We start from the raw sequence: 27,497 nt of genomic DNA, 5'->3' as shown, positions 1-27,497 counted from the left end.
AATGGAATCAACGCCTGAATGTCCTGAATCCGCTGTGGCGGAGGAAAGGCCCGATTCAAGGTAGTGTCCAGTACTGCCCCTATGAACAGGAGGCATTGAGAGGGCTCCAGGTGAGACTTGGGCACATTTATCGAAAAGCCCAGACTGAACAACAACTGGGTTGTCATCTGCAGATGATGCAGCACAAGCTCCGGAGACTTGGCTTTAATCAACGAATCATCCAGGTAAGGCAATACTGCTATTCCATTCCTCCTGAGGTCCGCTGCAACAACTGCCATCCCTTCGTGAAGACCCGAGGTGCGGAAGTAAGACCAAAGGGAGGGACCGCAAACTGGTACTGCTGCGACCCTACCACAAAACGGAGATACTTCCTGTGTGACTTGAGAATGGGAATATGGAAATAAGCATCCTGCAAGTCGACAGACACCATCCAATCTTCCTTGTTCAACACCATAAGTCCATGTGCTAGAGTCAGCATTTTGAATTTCTCCTGCTTGAGGAACCAATTCAAAATCCTCAGGTCCAGGATAGACCTCAAGCGACCATCCTTTTTGGGGATCAGAAAATACCTTGAATAACATCCCTGACCCCTCTCTTGCTCGGGAACCAACTCCACTGCACCTTTTGACAATAGGGATAGAACCTCCTGTTCTAACAACAGGAGATGATCTTCTGAACAAAAAGAAGGACGGGGAGGGAAGGGAGGAGGAATCTCCAGAAAGGGAAGAGCATAGCCTTTCTTTACCACACTGATGACCCAGGAATTGAATGTTATCGACTCCCACCTGGGAAGAAAAAGAGACAACCTTCCCCCTAAAGGAGACACATGGGACGCAATGGTTAGAGGACTACGGTTGCTTCCCCTGTTGAATCCCCCCTGAGGAAGAGGACGGGTGCTGCTGTTGGGTGGCCCCTCTAGTGCGGACTCTACCCCGCCCCCTACATGATCTATAAGGGAGGCTTGAAGGCTGTTGGCCTGCTTGCTGTGATCTCCCACGAAAGAAGCCCCTCGTCCAAATACCTGCAGCTGTCTAAAGGACCTAAAAGGGGTCGAAACAGCCTGCAGGCCCAAGGGTTTCGCTGTTGCCCTACATTCCTTAAAGCGCTCCAACACAGAGTCAGCTTTAGTGCCAAATAATTTAGCACCATCAATGGGCAAGTCTAAGAGCGTGGCTTGAACATCCGATGAGAACCCAGACGTGCGCAACCAAGCATGACTCCTGGTGGCGATGGAGGTTCCTGTGGCTCTAGCAACAAAGTCCGTGGTGTCAAGTCCCAACTGTATGACCTGTGTCGGCGCTGACTGGGCATCCAAGAGGAGTCCATGCAAGTCTTGGGGCATGTCCGGCAATGCTGCTTTAGCTGCATCCATTATTGCATGAATGTATCTGCCCAGGATACACGTAGCATTAGCTGATTTCAGTGCCATGCTGCAGGAGGAGAAAACCTTCTTGGCTGACTGCTCCATGCGTTTGGACACCCTGTCAGATGGTACACCAGGGAAGGAGCCAGGAGCAGACCGTGACGAACAGGACGCCTGCACGACCAGACTCTCAGGAGACGGATGTTTTGAAAGAAATTTGGGGTCTCCAGGTGCTGACCTAACCGACTGGCCACCGACCTGCTCACTGCTGACGAAGAAACAGGGTTCTTCCAAACCTCTCCTATGGGATCCATAAGAGCTTCATTAAATGGTAACAACGGATCCGCAATAGCTGTGGCAGGATGAAGCACCTCCGTCACAATATTGGTCTTAACCTTTGCCATTGGAAGTGGGAGTTCTAGGAAATCAGCAGCCTTCCCGATGACAGAATGGAATGAGGCTGCCTCCTCAGTATATTCCCCTGGTGAGGCTAAATCCCACTCCGGGGAAGTATCCAGCCCACTGGCTGTGTCCAACCCCTGAAACTCACTTAGGTGCTCCTCAATCTTCCCTTCCTCAAGGAGCTGCCTTTGGTACTCTCTCTCCTCCAACAACCTGAGGGCCTTTCTCCTGGACCGTAATTTCGCCTCCAGCCCTGGCGTCGACAAAGAGTGTGCTGACGTCGGAGAGCAGTGCCGAGAAGGCGTCATCACAGGATCTCCGGAACCCTCCGACGCCGGAGATGGATCCGTCGGTGCCGTGGATACTCGACCTCCACCCATCGATGCCATCCGGCTCCGTGATCCTTCTATCTCAATAGACACCGGCGTCAAAGGCCTTTCTCTCGACGTTGATGGCTGCACCGCCGGCACCGGCACCGGTCTAGTGTCTCCTGCCGGACAGAATGGCATGAACGGCATTGGTATGTACGGAGCCGGAGCACCTATGTTAAATGCCAAGGGACCAGTGGGGCCAGCCGGCGCAACACTTCCCGGCGCCAAGTTCTGAAATATAGCAAACATGGCATTAAGAGATGCCACCGGATCCGTTCCCGGTGCAGGGAAGGCAGGATACTCTTGAGGAGCCGAAGCTGGAGCCGGACTCGAATCCTGAGCATCCGGATGCGCCGGAAATGAATGATGACTCTGAGGCTCCACCACCTCAAAGACCGATGGCGCCGGTGAAGATTGTGGAGTCAAAGGCTGAGGAGACACCGTTGGGCTGACCTCCCAGGACTTAGGGCGCCAGGCAGATGGAGACCTCGACCGGCTTCCTCTGGAACGACGCCAGGAGTCGTGATGGCGCCGCTTCTTATGACTCGACTTCCCCGACGAAGACCTATGGTGCCTCCTTTTCTCCTTCCTAGCTTTTGCTAAAAACAATTTAGCCTCACGTTCCTTCAGAGCTTTAGGGTTCATTTTTTGGCATGAACCACACTCCTGGATGTCGTGTTCTGAGCTCAGGCACCATAGACAGTCGTTATGCAGGTCAGTAACAGACATTCGCCCTCCGCATTCCCTACAAGGCTTGAACCCTGACTTTTTCGGGCTGACATCTCGAAAAAACACAAAGTATCCCTTTGAACAGCAAACGATACTGGAGCTGGAGAAATAACCGTTATCGAAGGCACGGAAAAAAGGGAACTGACGTCAGCACGCTGGCGAGGGCCTCTTATTGCCACGATGACGTCAGGCGGAGCCACGTGGAGTCGGGCAATTGTGATGTCCTCGCCGACGTGCAGAGCTGGAAAGAAGTTTCTGTCGAATGCTGCGCATGGGGCGAATTCATTAGGTGAGGAATCCACAGGTAGTTGTATCCATCAGAAACCCCGCTTTTGAGGTTTGTGTCTAAGAAATAAAAAAAGAATTTGTGCTAGTTACGTAACATGGTTTCTATCCCAAAATTAATTTCTAACCAAAGTGCTCCAGCTGTGTTGGGTAAAGCATGGTTTTCAGAAGCAAATCACCACTGCAACAGCTCATTCCTAACAGGACAAGCCATCCACTGGGAGTTAAGGAGGAGAGTTGTGCAGTGTACTGACAAAGTGCGGTGCTCCTGGTGCTTTGGGCTGGTGTAGCCCTTTGTTTTCTTTCTTTCATTTTCTTTGATACACTCCAGGAAGCTGACTCTGTTTTTGAATGTTTAATATGCTCAATGAGCACGTTAATTCTCTTGTCAAGAATCTTATCTTTGACTTGTTTGTTTACAATAATACCCACTGCATGTTGGGTGACATTGAATATCTTTCTAGTCTTTCCAGTCTTGCAATTGTAACACTTGTGCTGCATACCCTTTTGAATTGCTCCATGTCCTTGATGTCCACTATGTCCTCCTTCTTGTAGATGACAAGTAGGCTGCCAGAGGTACAACTCCATGTAAATTTACTCACACTCATTGGCTATGTCTCCTATTTTTCAAATTGCTGGATCAGCACAGTGGAACATATTCCCATTAACCATTCACATCCATTAAAAAAGAAGAAGCATTCTTGCTATTACCTTACAATTTGGTTACCCTGTTATTGTTTATATATTGTAAAGAACTTGCATTCATGGGCAAATAAACAAATCAAATGCAGAATTGTGACACACATGATTGGCCACAAATCAGTCTGAATGATCAATATTTTGTGTGCTTTTGAGTGGGTTGCATGCAAGTTAATCAAGCTACAGTTAGCTTAAATGGCCATTTCAGTGGATTACAGAGAAAGCAGGAGGGTGTTAGATGATTTATCCCACATTCCACCTGTGTGATGACAGGCTTCGAGGAAAGTAATGAAAGGACCGAAACATGCTTGTCTTTGTTGCACATTGATGGATGTTAAGGTGAACCATGTACCCTTTGAATTGACATTTACCGTAACTCATTGCATAACCAAGGATGATGATACACTTTCCTAACAGGGGTGCCAGATTCTTCTGCATTTATCCGATCCAACTGCAGATTAAAAATATATACTTTTGGAAAGGATATGTATGGAAATGTTCGTATATTTTACTCATTTGTCACAAACTCCAACATTTTTGCTCAAAGTTACTGATCTTGAAAAATCAGACCTTATGAAGTCTGCAAGAAAACCAGGAGCACAAGATTAGCCAATGCAGTCAATCTCTTTATTAATAGAAGGAGAAATAAAGAAATTCTTACAGTGGATGGAGTTAATTCTTGCTTCAGAAGAGTGTGAACAACAAAGGTCAATACAGTTGCCAGAGTCACAACCACAGGAATGACAGCCGAGTTGACACTCTGCACATATCCAGCCATTTCCAATATCTTCTTTTCTGATTTCCTCATACCTGTAAAAATATTACATTATCAAACTGAAGAACAGCTTTTTACCATCACAATAATATAGTCAAAATGGTTCTGTGCATACTCATGATTTAAGCAGTGTTTTATGAAACATAAATTAATTGCTTAGAAGTGATAGTAGACATTGTATACTGTACCCCAAAAATGACAAAGAAAAGATCCCATAGACAAAATGTGGCAGAATCAAAAAATAGATCAACACCCCATGTTCATCTAGAAAATTGCAGGGGACCTCTGTCATATTAGGAAATAAGAAGGAATGCACCACCAATATGATGGAATCAAAGAATTGAGGTCAAGGTGGCAAATTATCAAACTAATCTTTATAATCATAACCCTCTCTCTTTGCTGATGTGTGGGCATTTTGACTAGAGGGACTTAAATGGAGGGGCCTGAAGAGTGTCTAATGCAAACTGTAAATAACAAGTAGAAAGTCAGCGCTCAGCAAAACAGATGGGAGATCTAAAAACTTCAAAGCGGATGTTCAACCAAGAGATCCCCTTAGCAATAGTTTCCCAGACACTACTGCTCATGACAGCCTATTTGAATCATTAAAATGAGAACAAGCGGGACCAGAGTAAAGACTTTCTAAAAACTGCAGGACAGATTGAGTCCCATGGGAAATTATATTGATCCTTTACTGAGGAGCACAGTACATTAAAATCCCTGAAAGGCATTCCAGTGCATCTTACATGCTGATGATGGAACATGGCCAGGGATCTGGTTCAGGACAACCTGCAGACCAATAGCCGCAATCTGTGAGAGAACAAATCTCAGAAATCTGATTTATGGAGGACAGGTTGACCATGATAGGGTGCAAGACTATGATGAAAGTGTAAAGCAGTACTCAAAGGGTCAACAGGACTGAACCTTCATTTGGTTTTTCCTACAGAGGCTTTTCTTGTTGACACTTTCATTGGAAACGGATGCTTGTTAGATTTGCTTATGACTAATATATACTATACTATATAGTCTGTATATTGTCTGTATCAACATTTGTTAATTTGAGTCATCACTTTATTTTGACTGATTTGCATTATAACCAAAGATTTATGACAAATTTGAATCATTTTACTTTGGAACTTTGCTAATAAACCTTTGTGGTTTGCAAACATAACACTATGGGCCAGATGTAGGGAGCATTTTGCATGGTGCAAACTGCAAAAATCGCAGTTTGCGCCATGCAAAATGCTCATCGCAATGCTCATTCACAATTTGCGAGTCAGTACCGACTCGCAAATTGTGAATGCGACTCGCAAATAGGAAGGAGTGTCCCCTTCCTATGTGTGACTCGCATCGCGATGTTAAATTGCTTTGTGACCACGAATGTGGTCGCAAAGCAATTCACAGTTACCACAAGTGTCACACTGGTGGTAACCCATTCGTAAAAGGGAAGGGGTCCCCATGGGACCCCTTTCCCCTTTGTGAATGTTGCCAAAATTTTTTTTTCAGATTAGGAAGTGGTCCAATGGACCACTGCCTACTCTGAAAAAACGAAACCAAATAGTTTCGTTATTTTTTTTATTTTGCAACTCGTTTTCCTTTAAGGAAAACGGGCTGCTAAATAAAAAAAAAACTGCTTTAATTAAAAAGCAGTCACAGACACAGAGGTCTGCTGTCTTCAGCAGGCCACCATCCCTGTGAGTGCAGGGACGCGCTATGGGGTCGCAAAATGCGACCCACCTCATTAATATTAATGAGGTGGGTTTTTGCGACCCCATAGCGAATCGCAGACGCTGAGACACTGTTCTGCATCCGATTTTGCGAATCGGAAATTGCAAGTCGAACAGACTCGCAATTTCAGATTCACAAAGTCGGAACTTCCTACATCTGGCCCTAAGTCATTAATGTAGAGCTTAATGCACTTCACTGCCATAGATGCATTGTTGGTAAGTTGATGATAGGCCTCAAAACGCGACAAAGGTCCATCGATTTGAGTGTAGCTTGTTCTTCAATTTACACCAAGGATTTGCATAGTGCAAACCCCATTCCACTCTGCTTCAACATCACAAATTTTTGTAAAAAAGAAAGTTCATGGCTTCAGTCGGTGCATAGAATAGGCACAGAGGGGCTAATGAAAACGCCCCTGTTGGCTTGTAAAGAAACAGCTGAGCTATACCATTGGCTTGCTGTCCTTGTGGAGCTGTATAGTCAAGAGAAAACAGGAAGGCTTTATTGGCCGCCCCTCTCCTGTCAATATATTTGCTTTCACAATGTATACATGTATAAAAAGTAAACATTTCAATTGCACATTTCACTTAAAGATTGTGTCAAATAATCTGACGAATGTTGTCATTGCGTGACAGTTCTTTCACACATTCCTCAAAAGTTTGTAATGTGTACCTCAGTGGCAGTCCTGTGCCATCAGACACTTTTCTTAATTTGTATACGCTTACTGGAACATGAAAGTTGTTAAAAATAGCAACCGCTGAACATGATTTTTAAACTGCTGCAGTCGAGCCCATGCAGCAAGACATGATTGTTAAAAATATGTTGGTCTTTTAATATGTCAGAAACCCTTCCTGTCTATATATTTTGCGTACCTTGGACCGTTTTTGCAAATGACTTTTCCCAAGCGTACATTTTAATTAATTTGATACAAGTTAAGACTTCATTCATAGTCCGTACACGCCGATCAGTCACGTCAATAGCTTTTCTTCGGAACACTAGAGTAAGCTTCGCCATGAGCATCTGGAACAAAAACAAATCATTAGTTAACTGCATATGGTTTGTGCTCTTTTAACATGTAGTGCAATCTACATGAGTTCTTTGATGTTAACTTGATGGAAAGGAAGTGCAAACACTTCTTATGTGTACCCAGGAAGTGAGCAAAGGATCCAGCTAGACCATCTCATAGGGGAATTACCCCACCCAAGAACCCTTTGGAAATACTACCAAAGACACATTTATGAAGGATACTGGACATGATAAACCACTAAATTGTATATGACGCAGTGAAGAAGAGCTTTTGAAAAATCACAAGGTGACCGAATGGAAAGCACTGTTACCAAGCCAGCTTTCAGAATGACATTCTATATAAAGCACTATAGCCATTTCCACAACTCTTCTTTTTTCCCTACTATGTAAAGCCCAATAGTGAGGTCAGTATCCATAAATCATAAAGGACCTTCCCCGAGCCACTATCTGTAAAACACCACCAGGGCCAGGGAACACAAGTCCCAGGCTAAGATTCACAATTAATAGAGCATTATCCCCAGGTCAGTAGCCACCATTTCCGGGTATGTAAAGCACCACAGTCCCCAGCGTGTAAAGTTCAGTAGCTGGGATTGTTTTGCTCTAGTATGTAAAGCACCATTGCCAGTCCAGTTTGCAGCATTCCTAACGCACTGTCCTACAATTCCTCTGTACACAGGCACTGTCTTTGGATGGTATGCGTAACACCACAGTATTTAAAGGACAATTCTCAAGCTAATATGCAATGTCACTCTTTGTAAAGCACTATTCAGAGGCTAGTATCAGAATGTCACCCCATCTAAAGTATTATCCTTATGCCAGTACCTGCATGTCCCAGTATGTGTGAAAAGCATTACCTCCTAACCAGAAACCACAAAAACACTGCATTTAATAAATTGTCTCTGGATTAGTATCAACAGTGGCCCATCATATGAATTAACAGGACAATGCTAGTATTTACAGAATACCTGCACAGCCCAAACAGTGGGTCCCAACTCTCAGTTTGGGAAATGCTGCTTAAGGACCTAATAACGAGTTTGGTGGTCATACTGCCGTACCACCATGGTGGCAGTCTTTCAAACGGCATCAGGCTGATGGTCCCAAGACTGCCGGATTATGAGTTCCCAATGGGGCTTGCGTGACTGGCTGGGGAAGGCAGGGGGCAGTATAATGGAGCTACTGCCGGCTGTGCATCCCTTCCTGGACTGTGCCCATGGACCACATTGTGCACTGGACACAGTGCACCCGCAAACACCAAATTAGTGGGGGGGGGTGGGGCATATTGACCCCCACCTCACCCTCTATGTGGCCATATTTCCTGAGGCCCCCCAGTTTGGGCCCCTTACCTGCCTGACCGCCAAGCTTTACATGGCGGTGGGATTGCCATTGCAAGCTTGGCAGTCTTGCAGGTCATAATGGTCGTAATGGCCATCACGGTCCCAATGCTGGGATCTCCAACATTGGCTGCTGCGGTTAGGACCGCCTGTGCCCTACCGCACTGACTATAGAGGGGCCGGCAGTTCGCTGGTGGTATTCTGGTGGTCCGACTGCCAAACTTGTAATCCAGCGGTACGACCACGAAAGATGCGGCAGTCAGACCGCCACCACTACCATGGCGGTCCACAGATCGCCAAACTCATAATGAGGCCCTTAGTATATTGAGCACCATGCTGTGACCAGTATCCACAGTGTCTCAATACATAAAACCCCTTAACCAGGCTTGTGTACACAAAGCTGCTATATGTTACAGTACTATACTCTCAGCATGCAATATCTACAATGCCACTGTATGTAAAACAATACTGTTAGCTAGGCCTGGGCAAAAGTTTCATCATGCCAGTGTAACTGGCATAAATTGGTACTATTGCATAACTGTTTACACAAATTCACAGAGATTGCAGCAATAAGCTGTATCACAACATTTTATGGAGAAATATTAATGTTTATTGTACAAGTCAGGTAATTTTTCAATGCAAATGGCATTTCAGGTAGATTTTTTTCCCAACCGGACTGTCGAGGTAATTTTTTAGTGCAAAACTACAAATCTGAATGCAAGGGGCACTGGAAATTATATTGAAATTACATTTTTAAATTGAATTGATACCTGGGCAGGCCGTTTTGAAGGTGAGATGCATTTCCACGTAATTTTGCCGTAATTTGGATTAATTACGCTGTGTCAAACCACGCAAGATTTGTACACCCCTAATGTTAGCTCTTATCTAGGTCAGCATCTCCAAAGTCGCTCATGTAAGCTGTGATCTCGAAGCAATGCATATCTTTGCAGAGGGTATATTAGCCAACTGAACAATCTCACAAAGACAAAAACTAATTGTTCAGGGCTGGACACTTATTCACAATCCTGGTCTGAGTCTTCTGTTGTCCGAGGCAAGTGCAACTGTTTCTAGAAGCGACAATGTCACCACACTCTTGGAGGCAAGTGCCCTCCAGAAGCTGCCACATTCTCAGGAGGAAAAGGGTATTAAAAACCTCCTTTATGGATAAAGATTTCAAAGGATTGAAGTAAACCAGGAATTATGAATCCAACAGTGGAATTTATCTGGAGCAAAGAGGCAGGATCAGCAAGTAGTGTGGGCAAGGAAACAAGAGAAGCAACATAGCTTTGTTTGTGAAGCACCCTCCAACCAGACTGAAGCCCTTATATAGCGAATGAAAAGGGAAAGTAAATGACATCAAAGATCACATCACTGGAGACATAATGGAGTGGGAGAATTAGGAAAGCGCCAAGCGTAAAGCATCCATGATGAAAAACAGAATGAAAAAAGAGACAAAAACCACAACTGGGCTTGCTGTGAAAAGCTCTGTAAACTCTGCAAAGCTCCATAAAAGCACCTGCAAACTCTCAGGTATGTGACTGCCACTTTAGAGCTGAGCAGCAAAGAGCAGCAAGAAACAGCAGCCAGGAGCCCAGACCCACAAGGGAAGAAAGCCTCAAGTGAGTGGGACTCCAGGCAGCTGCCATTCAAAATACTGCAGGTCTCGGATGCTCAGACAGCAAAGCCGCTGCTGTCGCATTATTAGTGAACTGCATATTACACATCCGATTCTGAAATAGAAGCAGTACCAAATATACATTTTAATGTACAACAGACAACTTGATATATTCGCTAGCTTTCCTCATATTTCCTTCTATTCTCTTTTTTCTGCTCCTCTCTCCTGCTTTTTAAGCTCTGGTTAATTTTTGTTTACAATCTATTATTTCTCCTCTGTTCCAAAGGTTATTTTACTGCTGGCGTATTGCTCCCATTTCATTCTTTATTTTCTGTTCTCTTAATTAGCTCTAGTCACATTGCCTGTGTTCTCTATGTCTTGGTATCACTCTATTTTGTTTATTTTCTCTTTATGTTGTTTCTCTTTTCTTTTCTCTCCTCCTTTTATAGCTTAGCTGTCTTCTTATTTTTTCTTTTCATCTTTGCCTTACAATTTTCTACAAGTCTGAATTTTCTTGCTGGATATTGCTGATCTTATCATTTTCTACCATTGCTTTCTCTAACTTTCTTGTTCTCTTCTCTTGCCTTTTCACTGCCTTGCGAGCATGAGTGTATGTAAAGTGATGAGTGAAGAAGAATGATTTAGAGACGTTAACAGCCCACTACCACAAGATTGTAAGTGAAGCCAAAGTGGCAAATAAATTAGTGCAATTGCATGTTTATCTATGCTGCTATTCCTGTCCCTTTTGCCTGCTCCACTTCTGACATTAGAGCTCCAGCTGCGAGAGAGGCTGTCTTTGTCAGCTGGTTCTCCAATGATGAGGAAAAGTGTGTACTTCAGATAGAGGATTAGGGAGTGAGAGCCTCCTCCAGTCTTGGAGCACCCCAGCACAGCAACCAGCCTGCCTTGAAATATCCTGGTCATCCTCTGGGGTCAGCCTAGTACTTCTTTTGAGTGGCATATAGACCCACTACCTTGGATATGTGGAAATCCTGCCAGGTAGTAGTGCAAAAAAACTGATGTGTTAAACTGAGTTCAGGACCTCAACGTGGATAGTGTACGTACATTTCCACGACACAAAAGGGTGCCAAGAGAGAGAAGAAGAAGGATAGCACTACTTTAAGAGCTAGGGTGAGAGACAGAGAACACTACAGGGGCTATCAAGACCATATATGTTCTGTCCACCATTGCACCTGCAATTGCATTGTGCAGGCTGAGCTCCATTGCTGCCTCAAACTCTCCTCTGTCTTTTCAGTGGTCACCCCTTGATGTTAGTGCCACACTGACCATGACCTCAGAAAAGAAAGCTGCAACCTGCTGTTGTCCTCTACCTGCTCTGAATAGGAAGGCAGTGCATGGTTACACCATGTAGATTGGTCCCTCTGCCCAACACCAACATGGCAAAGAAGCACAGAGACACATATAAGGGCCTGCATACAGCAGCTGTGCACTGGTTAGTCAGAAACTATAAATAATGCAACTTTTCTGCATGTGAAGTCCAGACCTTTCATAGTTCTCCAGACATTAGGTTTACTGGTGTTAGGACTTGTGCATTGTGGCATTGATAATCAGTGCCACAGTGTGTCTGCTTGGGCCCAAAAAAGGTATTGGCAAAATTAGTTTCACCAAAAAGGTTTATTTAACTTTCCTGTAAGACCATCGTAAGTGGTGTATAAAATACACCAATGATATGGGAGATAAATGTTATATGTGGGCTGCAGGATGAATCTACACAACCCACATATGACAAAATATATGGCTGCCAAGAGTACCAATGTGTTTTCTCTGGGTTACAGTTTAAAAATATGACAGTGACACATGGTCAGGAAAAGTACTTTTGCCATGTAGGAAAACCTATTTTTTAATTGTCATCTCTTAGATGTAACTTGAGGGCCCATGGAGCAGGGTTCCTTTTAGTTATAAAAAGTGGCATTTAAAACATGCTTTCACAGTGACTGAAGGCCTAAAAGGTATTTTATTGTTTAGTCCCAGGTACATTTTCCACAGGACAGCCCTGGATATGATTGGAATATAAAGTGCCATAGCTGCTTTAATTTTTTATTTTGTATAACTTGAGTGGAAAAGTAACATTATAAAAATGCCAGAGCAATCCTCCAGAACTGGAATACACATCCTTGACTGGGAGAGTTAATGACCCTGGCTCAGAAGACAATGACCAGCCTGTCATCCTAGGAAGAGCAAATGGGTGATAATTGCTGAACGTATAGCAGGAATTACTACCTGGAAGTAGGCAGGTACAGTTGGTAATGTAAAAGACTGTCTGAGCACTACCTTGTTTAACTTCGAGATGACAAGGTGGGCTTCTTCAATTTCTTCCCAGGGGCCTCCTAGACAGCCAGGCACCAGTAACAGAAGAGGAGAGAACCCGTTCAGACTCTGTATGGTGGGAAGAGAGGTCATCTATCTAGGGGATTAAGCAATAGGCTGAAGACAATCCTGTCTGGAGGCTGAAGGGTACTATCATACTAAACAGAGGCTCCTGTGTAATGTTACAGTAAAGTTCTGAAAAAGGAGGTAGGGAACTGTGAGAAGATAGTTAGGATTGGGTGGAAGAATTGCCTGAATCAGTGGCTAGTGCACAGGAGAAATCTTGCACCTTAACCACTAAGTCGTTAGAACATTTCTAACCAGGAAAGACCCCAACTGAAGAAGAAGACCCTCTTGAAAAAGACGCCTAGCTCCTAAATTGTGACTCAAACTGGAAAAAAATACTCCCTCAAGGTCTCCTAACTTCTCCTGGCCAGCAGAGACTAGAACTGCTCTCCAGCAGTCAAGCACATAGCCTCCTGTTTGCCTGCTTCAGGAACACATGGGATGCCAAAAGGGCCTAGTGGACCACAGAGGACCTGACGTGCAGAAGACATCACAGTACAGAAAACTGGTACCTAGATACAAGCCTTAAAGAGATAGGTGCTGCTGGACTGACCAGAAGAAATGTAACCAGAAGTTGGAGAAAAGTGAGACTTTGTAATTTTCCGCACCCCCAGACAACTGGGACAAAATGCTCAGGTTTGCCTAGGAAGATTGTAACCCAGGTGGGCAAGAAAACGCGTTATATCCCACTTGAATGTTTTTTCAGTGCTGAAAACAGGATTAATAGGATCTTGCGATAAAGGTATCTGACAACAGGATCCATCTTTGCCCACTGGATGTTTTCAACTTCCAAAAAAGTGACTATGTCTGAAGATAAACCCTTAGACCGGGACAAGATAGCAAATCAAACTGACTAACAAAGCTTTTTTGGTGGCCACAACATTTGGCTTTGTCCCACTCAGAACTTTTGGCACCAGAACCAGTGGCTTCTGCCTGAACCTGAAGATTATTTGGAGGCGCCCTCACCAGCTACAGCCTTGGACCTTGAAACTAGGAAAATATTAAAATCCATTTTGGAGACTAAGAATTAGATTTAGATTTTGGTAGACAGTGAATTCCATCACAAATGCACTCCACTCCACAATCCACTCATAGTATGGTGATGGAGTGCTCTATCTGCCAAACCAATGGTCTTTCCCCTATTTAGGGTCAGGAGAACCACCATTTGTCCATTAATGGAGCCCCAGTTGGTTCAGTCGAAGGAAAGCTTCTTTCCATGGCCCAACAGAGCAGGGGCCATCAGATGAAGGGCCTTAAATCACCTGCCCGATTCAGAGTGACCAGTGTAATGTCCTGTTTTTCGGTCTGTCACCACCAGGTAAGAGGATGAGAAAGAAACAAATGTTGGCCCTGTACCTAAGGAAATATTAGCTGGGTTTGGGGATCATTAATTATTTTATTTTCAATAATTGACTCCCACTTCACAAAGTTGCTTTTGGAATACAGAAACTTTGGTAAAGTTTGGAGAATGGCTGTCATAACCAATGGCTGCCATCCACCAAATATTTTGAACTTTGAGAGGGAACTGCAATAGTGGCAGTTCCTATCAAGGTAAAGAGATCACCTCTGGGCAGGAAGTGATCGCTAAATTTGGCAGATGGTAATCCATCAGGGTGGTTGAAGTAATGTCCTCCGCCAGCCTAATAGGTTGCATTCCATCTGCTGAACTGTAGATCAGGAACTAAGGGGGTCACTACGACCCTGGCGGTCAGTGGTAAAGCGGTGGTAAGACCGCAAACAGGCCGGCAGAAAAAAAATGGAATTATGACCTCAGCGGTTACCGCCACAGTCATCCGCCACTTCACCATTCCGACCGCCATGGCGGTGAAGACCGCTGGGCTGGAGATTGCGGTCTCCAGCCAGGCGGTCGTCACTAGACCGCCGATGGTATCAGGACCCTGCATACCGCCATGGATCTCAGGTGGTTGGGAAACGCCATGAGATCCATGGCGGTAGGCACTATCAGTGCCAGGGAATTGCTTCCCTGGCACTGATAGGGGTCTCCCCTGCTACCCCCCACAAATCCTCCCCCACACCCACCACCCCCTGCCACCCCCCAAAGGTGCCACAACCCCCCTCCCCACCCCGACCCCGAACATGCACATATACACACCCCTACATGCACACACACCCAACATGCACATATACACACCCCTACATGCACACATACACCCCGACAACACATACCCTCACACATACAAACAGACATGCACACAGTCCGACCCGCACACATTTCCCATACACACAACACCCCCAGCACGCATACACTCACTCACTCCCTCTACACTCTCACACGCACACCCCCATGCACGCACACAACACACCACATCTCCCCCACCCCCTTCCCTAACAGGCGATCAACTTACCTTGTCCGTTGATCCTCCGGGAGGGGACGGGATCCATGGGGGCAACTCCTCCACTAGAACACCGCCACACCGAATCATGGGACGTGATTCAGTGGGCGGTGTTCTGTTGACGTGGCAGTGGAGGTTGAGCAACCTCCACTTTCCCGCCGTCCGCCAGTATGGCTGCTGGCGGCTTTCCGTACGAAAAAGGACGGCGGGCTGCCAGCGGTCATAATACGCGGCACGGAAGACCACCACCACTGTCGGTCTTCAGCACGGCGGTACCTCGGCGGTCTTGATAAAAGACCGCCGAGGTCGTAATGACCCACTAAGCATCTTATTTTGCCTTTATGCTGCTTGGGAAACTTTTAAGATTGATACTTAGAATGTTCCTCAGCACTATCACAGTATATTTCAAATTAAATCTGAAGTGCTCTTTTTAGTGCAGGAAGAAACCTTACCAAACTATTCATAAATGATATAGGCCTTTATACCTTTTTCTATATGAACCCACAAATGAATCAACTGCTATTTAAACTTTTATGTTAAATCTCCCAATTTCCATTTAGCTTTTTTTCACTAAAGGTTCAAGTTTGTAAAACAGTTAGGGTATATTTATCAAGGGTTTTGTGTCACCCTTGAGCCGAGTAGGGGAGCACTGGGGTAAAGCAAAACATAGAGAAATTTATCAAGACGCGCAAGGACACTTTGCATGGCCCTGCCTGGCTTGATAAATTTAGAATAATGCAAGGAAACACAAATAGCTGCTTTGCGTTATTCTGCCCCAGAGAGGTGTTCCATGGGTGGAATGTGGGTGTTCCCACGCTTCCTCCCATGGATTTGGGTGCATTCCCAGATTTACCAACACTGATAAACCTGTGATTGCATCAAAATGCTATGAAGGAAGGAGCAACAACTTTGCATTCTGCAGCGCATTTGGGAATAGACAAATGCCTCTGAGGATTGTTTTTGTGCAAAAAGGTGTCCCTTCCTCCACCAAAAAAATCCTATGTATAACGTATGCACCCTTTCACTAAGGGACACGGGTGCCTGCATTGCTCCTAGGCAGCCAAAAAGGCACCAGCGTAAGGAAAGAACAGGAATGCACTGTATAATGTTTAATTCAGCGCATTCCTGCTCTTTCACGCATTGCAGTGCAGCAAGGTGGCTTGCTGCGCTGCATGAAAATTTGATACATGTAGCCCCTTGTGTATTTGCAGGAAATAACAAATCTATATGTTGTTCCCAGGCATCATTTTTTGGTTGTAGAAGACACTGCTTTGATTTATGACTTTGCTTTTCCTATGGTTGACTCATTACACATATTTAGTCATTTCATGATAATACTGAGAATGAATCATGAGTATGTATTATCAGTACTATTTGAGAACATATGATTTTTTTTTCAAAAAAATTATGTTTGAAGTCTGAATTTGTGAACTATAGGGAACTGAGTGGAGGCTGTACTAAGACTGTCTACTGTGAATGACAGCGAGCTATGCTGACCATTTTCTATTACTAATTTTTCATCTTTTAATCTCCTAAATGCACGTTGAGCCAGAAGGGGATCTTGGTGTAAAAAGGACAAGAGAAAGAGAAAGGTAAGGAATAAGGACCATATTTATCATCTGGCAGAGCAGGATATCCATCAAAAAAAGTGAGAGAAGTTCCCTTCCTGGTTTCTAGAGTGCCATTGACACAAATCCACTCCTAGGATGGCAGCTGTGACATCTGCATTTTTTGTCAGATATCACAAGTTCACCCACCTCTATATAATGCCCTAGAAATCAATAAAGTACAAAACGTATCTAAACAATATAGATAGGTTTTACGTGTTTTACCGAAGCTAAAATAATGGTGAGAGGATTTGATGTTTAGAGGGAGATTATTCCTTAAAAAAGCTTCCCCTTAAGTGCAGCTTTTGACTCAGGTACAGAGAGTAGGAGCATGGAGTGGACAGAGCCAGACTGGGGAACCAAAAGGTGCTCCGCAGAAATGCTCAAACCCAGTGGCAGCCGGCAACCTTAGGAGGGAGGAGGGCGGGCAGAAAGCACAAACACTAATTCTTTCACACACAGACATGCACGCACACCCATTAACAACACTCATAACATTCAAACATGCACGCACGCACCAAACATTCCTTTTAAAAGTTCACACACACTCATTCTTTCACACACACACGCACGCAAGCACATCCATTAACAACACTCATACCATTCAAACATGCACGCACGCACCAAACATTCATTTTAAAACATCATACACACACACACACACTCATTCTTTCACACACGCAGGCACGCATATCCATAGGTCAGCCAATGAGGGAAGGCAGAAGTCCCAGCCTCGTCACAGAGTGGGATGGGGTCAGTAAGACTGCTGAACCCACCCCACTCTGTGACGAAGTGTCACTGATTGACACCTGAAGCGCCCAGGTCAAAGTCAATGGGTGATGCTTTCCACGTCACCCAGGGGAGAGCCTCGAGGCACCTATGCTGAGCCAAGGAGGTCACGCCCATAGGAGCTGTGACCTCCTCAGTCCAGCAAAGTTCAGCTCAGGCAGCCAGGAGTCTGTGCAAATCGCACGTCTCACTCCTGGCTGTCTGAGCTGAAAATGAAGGGTGTCTGTCAGGCTGACCTTTGTTCAACCTGACAGACACTCTTCATGAGGGGCAAAAAGTGGGGGGGGTGGCCCCTCTGCCCTAAAGGAAGGGCCGCGCCTGCTCAAACCTGTGCCCTCCCTTGCTCTCCTTGCACAATCTCTCTCTTCATTCATCTGTTATCTCCCTTTCCACCTCTCTCTTCTCCCTCCCTGGTCACTTTCGCCTTACCTTTCTCCTCCATTCCTCTGTTTCTGCTGCAGTTAATCACGGGGAACTGGGGAATGTGACAGAGGCACCAGGAGCAGCCCTGCGCTTTCAAGACCAGCCTCCAAAGAATCCAGTCCGCTTGAAGGAAGAAAAGGTCTCTCCGACTCTCTGACTCTAAGTTCCTGCACATGTTGTAGTGACATGATCACTTTCGCAAGCCAGATTTTTCCATAAAGTCAAACACACTATGCAAAAGGCATAGCTGTTGAAGTTGATTGTTGGCTAATAGACTGGCAATGCACATGAAATCTTTCCAGGGAGATGTGATGGAATTTCCCTACCTGGTCTATCTTCTGGACAAGAAAGTTTGGAATGATTTGTAATTTAGGTAGAGAGACCTCAATTAGAGTAGTGGAAAAATGACTGCGGCAGTTAATGCTTAATATGACACACACTGATTCAATCTGACCATGAAGCTCCTGTGCAGACATGGTACCATTTTCTCAGCAATGTTTAAATGTAGAAGCAAGCGGATGACACAGGATCGATCTGTCCGGTTACCTTGTAGTTCCACTAAGACTGTATCCAATCCGCATTCCATTTTTCGGCATTGGAAACACCTTAAACTTTGACAAATCAAATCTCCTGTTCCCTACATCCGATATTTTACATTTTGGTAACTATTTGCTCATTAAAATGTGCTCCATCTTTATAAATTGGAATGGAATTTTTATTGTGTTCTGCTTTCTACTTTTTAACTATTTTGGTGCTGATAAACGCTTTACACATTTCTCCTAAGATTATGCTATCTGCTCTGCTAAAAAGGTCCGAGTTCAGGTTTCATTTATTCAGAACTAACTGGACTTGTAAGGATTAGCGCCATTATCACTTGAAGAAGACTAACATCGACTTCAACCAATAATCCAGTTTCTCACATTTTCTAATTATGTTCTGGACATGAGAACCAAAAAGAGTAGTTCCAGAAAAAAGCATGTCCATGAATACTTGTTCCCCACAAGGAGTCAAAGACATGAATCTCAGTGAGGAGAAGCATCTCAAAGAGAAGCCATGAAAAATTTCACATAATGCCAAATCAGCGGAATCATTGGCTATTCTGGTGGTCTGGCCCGATGTGATCATATCCTCTCAAACGATATGTTTGAAATCCTCTTGATCCTTCTCAGGTACACAGTGAAAAAATGTACCATAGAGTTCCATAACTCTCTGTTATAATAGCTCAGAAATGCAGTAGAACCTCCAACGCTCAAGGCTGAGTCAATTTTTACTTCCTTTTTTGGGTGCAGCTGAGGATGTTGAGGCATTGAACTATTTCCTGGTAGCAGGCACTACCAACGATCCTACGAAATGCCAACAATATAGCCAACTTAGCAACCTTACTGACAATTCATACATTAAACTCTACCTTCAGTGGGAAAACCAAAATGCTCTACTACGGTTGAGACTTATACAACTATAGCACACCCATTCTGGATAGAAACCTCGCAGACTTAGGCCCTCATTATGAACACAGCAGTAAAAACCACCGTGTTCATGCTGGAGGTCAAAACACTGACCGCCAGCGTCCTCGGATCCCCGCCTGCCGCATAAAGAACATTCCTGTGGGTCGGCGGGCAGAAACATTGTTTCCGCCCGCCGGCCCACAGGAAGGCCTGGCCAGGACATTGACGGCGGCTCCACATGGAGGCGCCGCCAATGCCTCTGTGTGGCGGAGGCAGCTGCAAGGGCATGGGCAGTGCAGGGGCCCTCAGGGGTGCCACGGTGCAGCCCTTCCGCCAGCCTTTCCCTGGCAGGGAAACCCGCCAGGGAAAGGTTGGTGGCTGACAAAACATTATCCGAGGGGCAGCACCGCTGCCCTGTCAGATAATGTTTCCTACTGCTGACAGGCTGGCTGACGGAGGCAGCCTGGCGGTGAGTGAGGGCTGCTGATGGCAGCGCACATGGGGTTCTTTATGTGGCGGTGTGGCCCGCCATGCCGTCTGGCAGTTTTACCCACCATCACCGGCATGGTGGGCCACACGGCCACGTGAATGACCGCCTTAGTCTACAGAATTAACCAGAGCCAAGCAAATGATACTCAACTAGGCATGAGAAATAATGGCAAAGAGGCTATGATCCTGCCATTAGTATTACGCATTACCATCTGCTGCAGAAATACTGCTTTCTAATAAGAGGACGGAAAAGCTGTTGTTATTCAAACAAGGTACGAATGCAAAAAATGAACTAAGGATTTATACCGAACTATTAATCACTTAATCCACCCAATAGCTTCCAGTAACTCTGTCCCTGCCTCTCAAGCATTAGTGAATGGTCTCTTAAAATTTTTGTCTGAAAAAATCAGGATAATCACAAATTAATTTGTGGACTAGGATAGTCTCACAGCTGAATCTTTAACTATTACCGGCCTGCATTCTTAACCTTTAGCTGCGTCACCAAAACTAGAAATAAGAATAGACTTATTAACCCCTGAGGCAACAGAAAGTATCCAAAAGTATCAATCTTTTGTCACTTTTACCCATCATGACAGAAGATTGTGCTAAACTATTTATTAGAAGTAGACATTCTGGCTCCCCAGGTGACCCAACTCCAGGCATGCTCTAGAAACGTATAAAAGAGAACGTTGCCCCCTATGTAACGAATACTATACATTTTTAATTTTCATCTGATGTATTGTGTAACTGATTCAACATGGCCTTGTTCATCCTCCTCTGAAAAAAACTACTTTGGAATCTACTGTCCCTTAGTATTTTATGGCTTTTTTTCTTTTACCACTATATTGTCAAGCTTATTAAGAAGACAGTTAACCAAAAGATTTAAGACTTGTTGAAGAATTGCACTTCCTGAAGGACTGTCAAGCAGGATTCTAACCTGATTGTATTACTGAATTGGTGTTAACTTCAGCAAATGATCACTGCTGAATAAAGGTGGATGGTGGCATCAGTCCCCTCCCATTAATTTTATTGGACCTCTCTTCTGACTTTGACATCATTGACCTCTTGATCCAACTACAAAGACTCAGCTTCATTGGAATTGGTAAAATGGTGTTTTAGAATGGACCACATGGTTTCTATCAAACAGGTCTCAATCCATCCAACTCAAGATTATCTAGAAAAAATACTTCCAAGGGGAATTGTACAAAAGCAACATTTCTCCTTTGTTGTTTAATTATTACCTGAAACATTTCGCATTCTTGCTACAGCCGCATCAAGTGAAATCATATTTTTATACTTATGGTTCACAGCATATCCGTTGTCACTGAACCATCCATTCCAAAAACACTTTAGTTTATCTCATCTACACTAGACACCACCTACGGTTGGATGAAATTCTACCCCAGGAAGAGAGAGATGCATCTAGTCTTCAAAAAGCTAAATAAAGGGGACCCTTCCTTGTTGCTCTTTGCAATGGCCCTACACCTGTAACATCAGTCTGCAGTCTTGGCACCATACTTGATACTAACTTTTCTTAGGAATTCCAGATAGGAGCAGTCCTGAAAATTCTGTTTTTTCACCGTTTCACCTCAAGCAATTACAAATAATCTTCTTATTCACAATATTCTCTCAGAAAGTGATAGCAGAAAATGCCTTTGCCAGGAAAGATTGGACTAGGAAAACATAGCCTACTCTGCTCTGCACAAAACACAGCTCAGACTGACTGCAGAAACTCCAAAAGGTTACTACAGTTAGACTTGTTTTTCATTTGAAAAAGTGTCATCATATATTATCTTACTGTAACAAACTCTTTTGGCTGCCAATGTTGCTGTGCAAAGAGACAGGCTGGGGGTGGCTTATGCTGGAATTCGGTGGAAGTGGCACGGTTCTGGTGCAAGTGGGGCCATTCACAGTCGGGAATAGCCAAAAGATTTTTCTGAAGAGCGTGTGAGCCACACCAAGGGTCCAAGACCTTAGAGGCACCACTCTGGGGTCAGGCCTTGTTGGATCCACTGGGAGTCTTTTATGTCCCTAACGCTGAAATTAGGACACCAGCGACTAGCCTTTGAGTAACTCTGGGGTCCTGAGTTCAAGGTGAACCTGCAGGTCCAGTTCTTCTTCCCCAGGCAAAAGGGTAGCAGTTCATTTGGAGAAGCAGTCCAGCAGAATGGCAGTTCTTGTAGCAGCACAACAGCCATTCTTCCTGGCAGAGTACCCACATGTCCAGAAGTGTACTGAAGAGTTGGTGGCTGAGGTCCTTCTTTTATGAACAGTTGTGCTTATGAAGTGGGGAGAAGTTCCTAGAGGTATGCCTTTGAAGTGCACAGATGCCCTGCCTTCCCTGCCCTGGCTCCAGACTAACTACAGGGGGTATATGCATCCTTTTGTGTCGAGGTAGGACACAGCCTATTTAAGTGTAAGTAGGGCTGTGCCCAGCTCCTTCCTGTTACCCTGCTAGTGACTGCCCATCTATCACACCCAAGCTTCCATTGTGTGTGGCTGTCTAGGAGAAATGTACAAAGCCCAACTGTCAGCTGCATACAGTCATGTGACCAGAGACAGGCTGCAGACACCAAATTGCTAAGACAAGAGAATGCCAACTTTCTAAAAGTGGCATTTTCAGAATTGCAGTTTAAAATCCGATTTCAACACGTTAGGATTTTAAGTTGTAATTCCAGAGACAGGAAACATGAACTAGTTATCTCTTCCTATTTGGAAATTACACTTATAAAATGTAATAAGGCAACTCCAATGTTATTCAATGGGAGAGATAGGCCTTGCAGTAAGGAAAAACAAATTTAAACGTTTTTCACTACCGGGAGATGTAACACTTAAAGGTGCATGTTTAACTTTTCAAATACACTGCACTCTACCATTGGGACTGTTCAGAGCCTACCTTAAGGATGCCTGATATGTATTAAAAAGAAAGGTTTAGCCCTGTCAAAAAGTTTCTGCTGGTTGACTTGTGCCTGCAAGGGTGTACGGCTTGAGTGGGTATGTGACGAAGCACCAGTTGTTTTTTAAAAGGTTTATTTTGCCAGGTCCAAATTGCAGTTTAAAACTGCACACACAGGCTCCACACTGGCAGGCCTGAGGCATGTTTAAAGGGCTATTAACGGGGCTGGCACAGTCAGTGCTGCAGGCCCATTAGTAGCATTTAATTTAGAGGTACCGAGTACATGTAGTGCCTCGTTACTAGGAAAAAATAAGTATATTAAATATGCCAATTGGGTACAAGCCAATGTTACCATGTCTTGAGTCGAGAGCACAAGCAATTTAGCACTGGTTAGCAATGGTAAAATGCACAGAGTACTAAAGTCAACAAAAACTAACTTAGCAAAAAGTAAGAGGGGGTAGATAAATGGTTTGGGATGACCCAGCAGAAAGGGCCAGGTCAAAGAATGCACTAAACCAGTGGTTCCCAACCTGTGGTCCTGGGACCCCTGGGGGTCCGCAACTGCTTAAAAAATTAAAACATATTTACAAATATTGACAAATTAGGTCCCAATAATACAGTAATGACTCAGTGGGGGTCCCCGGATTCCAATGATGATTCAGTGGGGGTCCCTGGGTTTCATTAATGATAAAGTGGGGGTCCACAGAAGTCAAAAGGTTGGGAACCACTGCACTAAACATTTTACTAATGCATTCCTTTTCCTTTTCTAGCCAATGAATTCAGGAAATCCTCCCCCCCTCAGCATTGGAGATCATCTTCCAAACCCACTTTTACAATTCTAAAATTCAGTCTTTGTCTCTGGGGAGGAAGAGCCTGCCAAGTCCTTGGTCCGTCTCTCAATTCATTTCTTTTACACATTTGCCTATAGTTCAAACTCTTTAAATTCTGCAAACTCCTTAAAGTCTGGCTTTTTACTTTATAAAATATGCACTGATCCAGCAATTTTGTCTTAGACTATGTAAGGTCTGCACCAAGAGACTCTGAGTATAAGTGATAGTGTAAGTTACAAATAATAAAAATTCATTAAAAGTTGGTGTTTCTTTTAAGAGCTGTACTTTGTCCTTGTGGCGGACAATAGGCTTTATAGATATAGGTGTCAAAAAGATAAGTATAATGGATTCTAGCAGACCTGGACCAAGAACAACCACAGGACTTACTTGAGGGTTTAGGAACAGAATCTTGAAAATAATCAACGTTTCAGGAGCAGATGCTTCAATATCCAGTTTCTGAGCTGGCCTCTGTGAAAAACCTCTTAAAACAAGATCACATCATCTCTGAGGGGTGTGTGATCTGTATCTGCAAGACCAATCTGAGCTTCTCTCTCTATAACATCCAGCATGGCAAACTTTGTTATTTTTCTGTGCTAAATCATAGTGTGATACATTTCAATGGCCATGTGCCTTCTACATTTGCTTTGTGGCGCTGAAGGAGATTGTGTCAGCAGATCGTCACCTACATGAGGTGGTGGTGAAGATGCAGGGGGACCAACTAGGCAATGAAGTGGCTGAAGATCATCCTCCACTGATAGAACTAGGATAAGTTCTTCTATGGAAGGTTGTGGCTCTGGAGATGATGGGGCATTCGAGATGGTTATCTAGGATCTCATATTCTCTCTGGACATCCATGTTTGGACTCTCTGCACCTTAGGAGTGATGGCATAATGTCTCATAGCTTTTGTGGCCCAAAATGGAAACAGTTCTGACTGAAGTTAAACTACCAGACGCTGATGGGGAAACTCCTAAAATCCTTGACTACCTCAACACTGACAGTTTTGACATTGAATATCTCAATTTCAACTGTCTTGAAGAGGAACCCTTTTTATCTTGTATGTCTTGAAGTTGTACATCTCGACTTCAACCTGTGACTTAAACGTTCTGAAGGTCACACTAATAGTTGAAAAGGAGCTACAAGACTCTCTTGCACCTCTAAATATGGTGGACCGTGAGGCAGAACAGCCAAGTTTCTCTGATTTTGCCCTGAAGTAAACTCCATTCCAATCCCTGAGGCACTTGTAGGGCATCTCCACACAGATTGGACATCTCATGATGGAGTGAGAATCTGGTAGACAGAAGACACAAGCATCAAATTTACCCTTCCAGGATTTATTGAATCAATACAAAGGCACCTTTCAATAATAGCCGGCAAGGTGCCAAAGGTGAATGGAGAAAAGAAATACCTTAGAGGAACAATCAGGAGAATAAAAGGTAATTACTGCAAATAAATGTTTGAATGTAGAGAATACACCAAAAAGAAGCCAAAGAAAGCCTTGGCAAGGCAGCAGTGTTTGAGGGTTTTTCTACAAGTTAACTGCCTCATCGACCCTGCACTGCAAGATGGGAAGTCTTTCTGACTCCAGTTTCTCAAAGGTGCAGTGTCTAACTGGACAGTGTGTGCACAGCCTGTTACAGGATACATTTCATCTTCATTAAGGGACTGTAAAAAGAGGATAGTTCAGTAGTGTTTCCAGCAAACTGTATGTAAACCTCACTAATCAGATTTTCTTTTTAAAGGCAGGTAATAAGAAATATAATAAAAATATATTGCCTCCAACAGTGTTTTTTTCATTGTAAAATGTTTCTGAAAAATAGTGTTCTAGGGAACCCGCAGTTCTGTGATTCTTTATGGAAATCAGAGAGAATCCCATGGCAGATTAAGATGAAACCCACAAACAATCCATCAATAAAATATAACTATTGCTTTGCTCCTAAATTATGACACCTGTGCCAAACATAATGTATAGCAGCATTAATTATTACTTTCAAGCATCAGTGTAATGCATGCTTACTAAGTACAGATGCAATAAAAATCAAGCAGGGTCCTACTCCTTCAAATAACACTTTGGGCCTGATTTAGATTTTGGCGGATAGGTTATTATTATTATTATTTCCTATGGGATTTATATTTCGGCGGATAGAATATCCATCACAGTTGTGATGGTGTAACCCATCTGTCGAAATCTAAATCAGAGCTTTTGTTTCCATCTATGACTGTTTTGATATCTGAGCAGTTACTAATGGGTTCATCTAGAGGTTACAGGCTCATAGAACTACGGTAAATTAGAGGCTCAGCAAAGTTTGCCATCGAATAGCCTTTGTTGGCATCTGATCCACTAACCTCACACTGTTGGAATGACCACCATATTGAGGTCGGACACCCTTTTTTTCCAATCTGTGATCACTATGACAGGCAAGGTGGTCTTGCGAAGAGAAATAAAACTATGGACCCCAAAAGTCAGTACAAATCTCTGAATGTCAAGATCACAGATGTTTTGTATTGCAGAAACAACTTCTTGCTTTGGAAATGTCTTTCTGCTAAAAGAAAATGCAGATCAGCCACCATGACATGATTTTTGGACAGCTTTTCTGTTTCAAAGGAAGTTTCAACTGCACCAATGGAAGTACTTTTAGCAACCTTTCTACATAGGGCATGTGGAGGTGAGGGCTTCTGCTGTTCTGCTGCCTGGGCAGACTTCCAGGTGGTCTGCTTTACTCTTTTTATCACCCTAAGCTTAGTCACAAAGAAAACAGTAAATCTATACTTGCAGGTTTACACCTATGTGTGAGTTTAATTTTACAGCTTTCTGTGATTCACAAATATTCTCAGTAATCTGCATGGAAAGATATTTTATCAGGTTTTCATGAGCATTCCTGGGAAGGACCTGTGACATTACCTGCAAGATCTTATTCCAGCTGTGCAGAACTAAAGCAGAGCACTCCATGCAGATGGACTAGGATTGCCTGTGCATATACACATTTATGTTTTATTCACCAATATTTTTCCTAGTAGAGAATTCCCTTCTTCACACTCCCACCAAAAGTAGAGTTGATCCATTTTCCTTCCCATCCATGAAAGGAGTTTATTGCAGGCCTTGCCGGGACTCAAATCTAACCCTTCCCACAGTGGGAAAGGTAACGAAAGGAGTTTGTGAATTCTGACAAATGTCCTTGTTTGTGGCCAACCACAAACTTTCAGAGCAAACCATTCCTTGGAATGCCCCCAAGGTCTGTAAATCTCCACACACATAAGTAGGCCTACACCAGGCAGGAACCCTTTTGTGAATTTTCTGACGAGCCTGAAAAAGGTACATTCGCTCATAAACATATGTTTGTGAACACATTTACCCTTGTACCCTTGGTCTTTTTTTCACTGGGTGAGATCATTTGATGTACTTTTTCCAACATTACCTTAGTGTGTAGCCCTTGTGGATTATGAGTGTAAATACCAATTAAATGTTTTGAAAAACAAGGACTTACCTGCACAGGCAAGAATATAAAGTAAGCAGCAACTCCAATAAGGGCTGTGGGGCCAAGAATTATACAGGAAAATGTTGTGCAAATAAGGAGCAAAACAGGAGTGCCAAAGGCCAGCGGGCAGAACAAGGCAGCTTCAAACAAGCGATGACCATCATTGGAGAGTAAGTTGATAACCTGAAAGAAATTGAGAAGAATGTTGAACAAATAGTGACAAGACAGACTTCATAAAAGTGGAGTAGGCAATTTTGTACTTTGCCTTTGCAGATTGTATAGGCTAAGGTCAAGTGAGGAGCCTTTAAAAAATTATGATATTATGGATTAATATAAAGCTCCATTACAGCACTGTCCCTTGGGCTCAGGTGAATTACACATATAAGTGGAATGGAAGTGTGTCTATTAGGGAGAGAATCCCAACAACTCTAAGGAGATAGTTCAAACTAAACAGTAGCCATTTTAGTGCCCTAATGGG

At 43.9% G+C, this 27,497-nt stretch overlaps 1 protein-coding gene across 1 annotated transcript in view; it reads right to left on the bottom strand.

Moving 5' to 3' along the window:
• The window catches only part of ABCC12 (ATP binding cassette subfamily C member 12), a 599,698-nt gene that overhangs the window by 456,934 nt on the left and 115,267 nt on the right, over positions 1–27,497 (bottom strand). The window contains exons 6-8 of the mRNA XM_069217731.1: positions 27,029–27,202; positions 7,219–7,366; positions 4,511–4,659 (exon numbers count right to left, since the gene is read on the bottom strand). Of these exons, the coding sequence (XP_069073832.1) occupies positions 4,511–4,659; positions 7,219–7,366; positions 27,029–27,202 (471 nt within the window). The remainder of the gene's footprint in view (positions 1–4,510; positions 4,660–7,218; positions 7,367–27,028; positions 27,203–27,497) is intronic.

The sequence above is a fragment of the Pleurodeles waltl genome, chromosome 12, assembly GCF_031143425.1.
Source record: "Pleurodeles waltl isolate 20211129_DDA chromosome 12, aPleWal1.hap1.20221129, whole genome shotgun sequence".
In the NCBI taxonomy this organism is placed as follows: domain Eukaryota; kingdom Metazoa; phylum Chordata; class Amphibia; order Caudata; family Salamandridae; genus Pleurodeles; species Pleurodeles waltl.
This window is presented reverse-complemented; position numbering and strand designations above follow the sequence as displayed.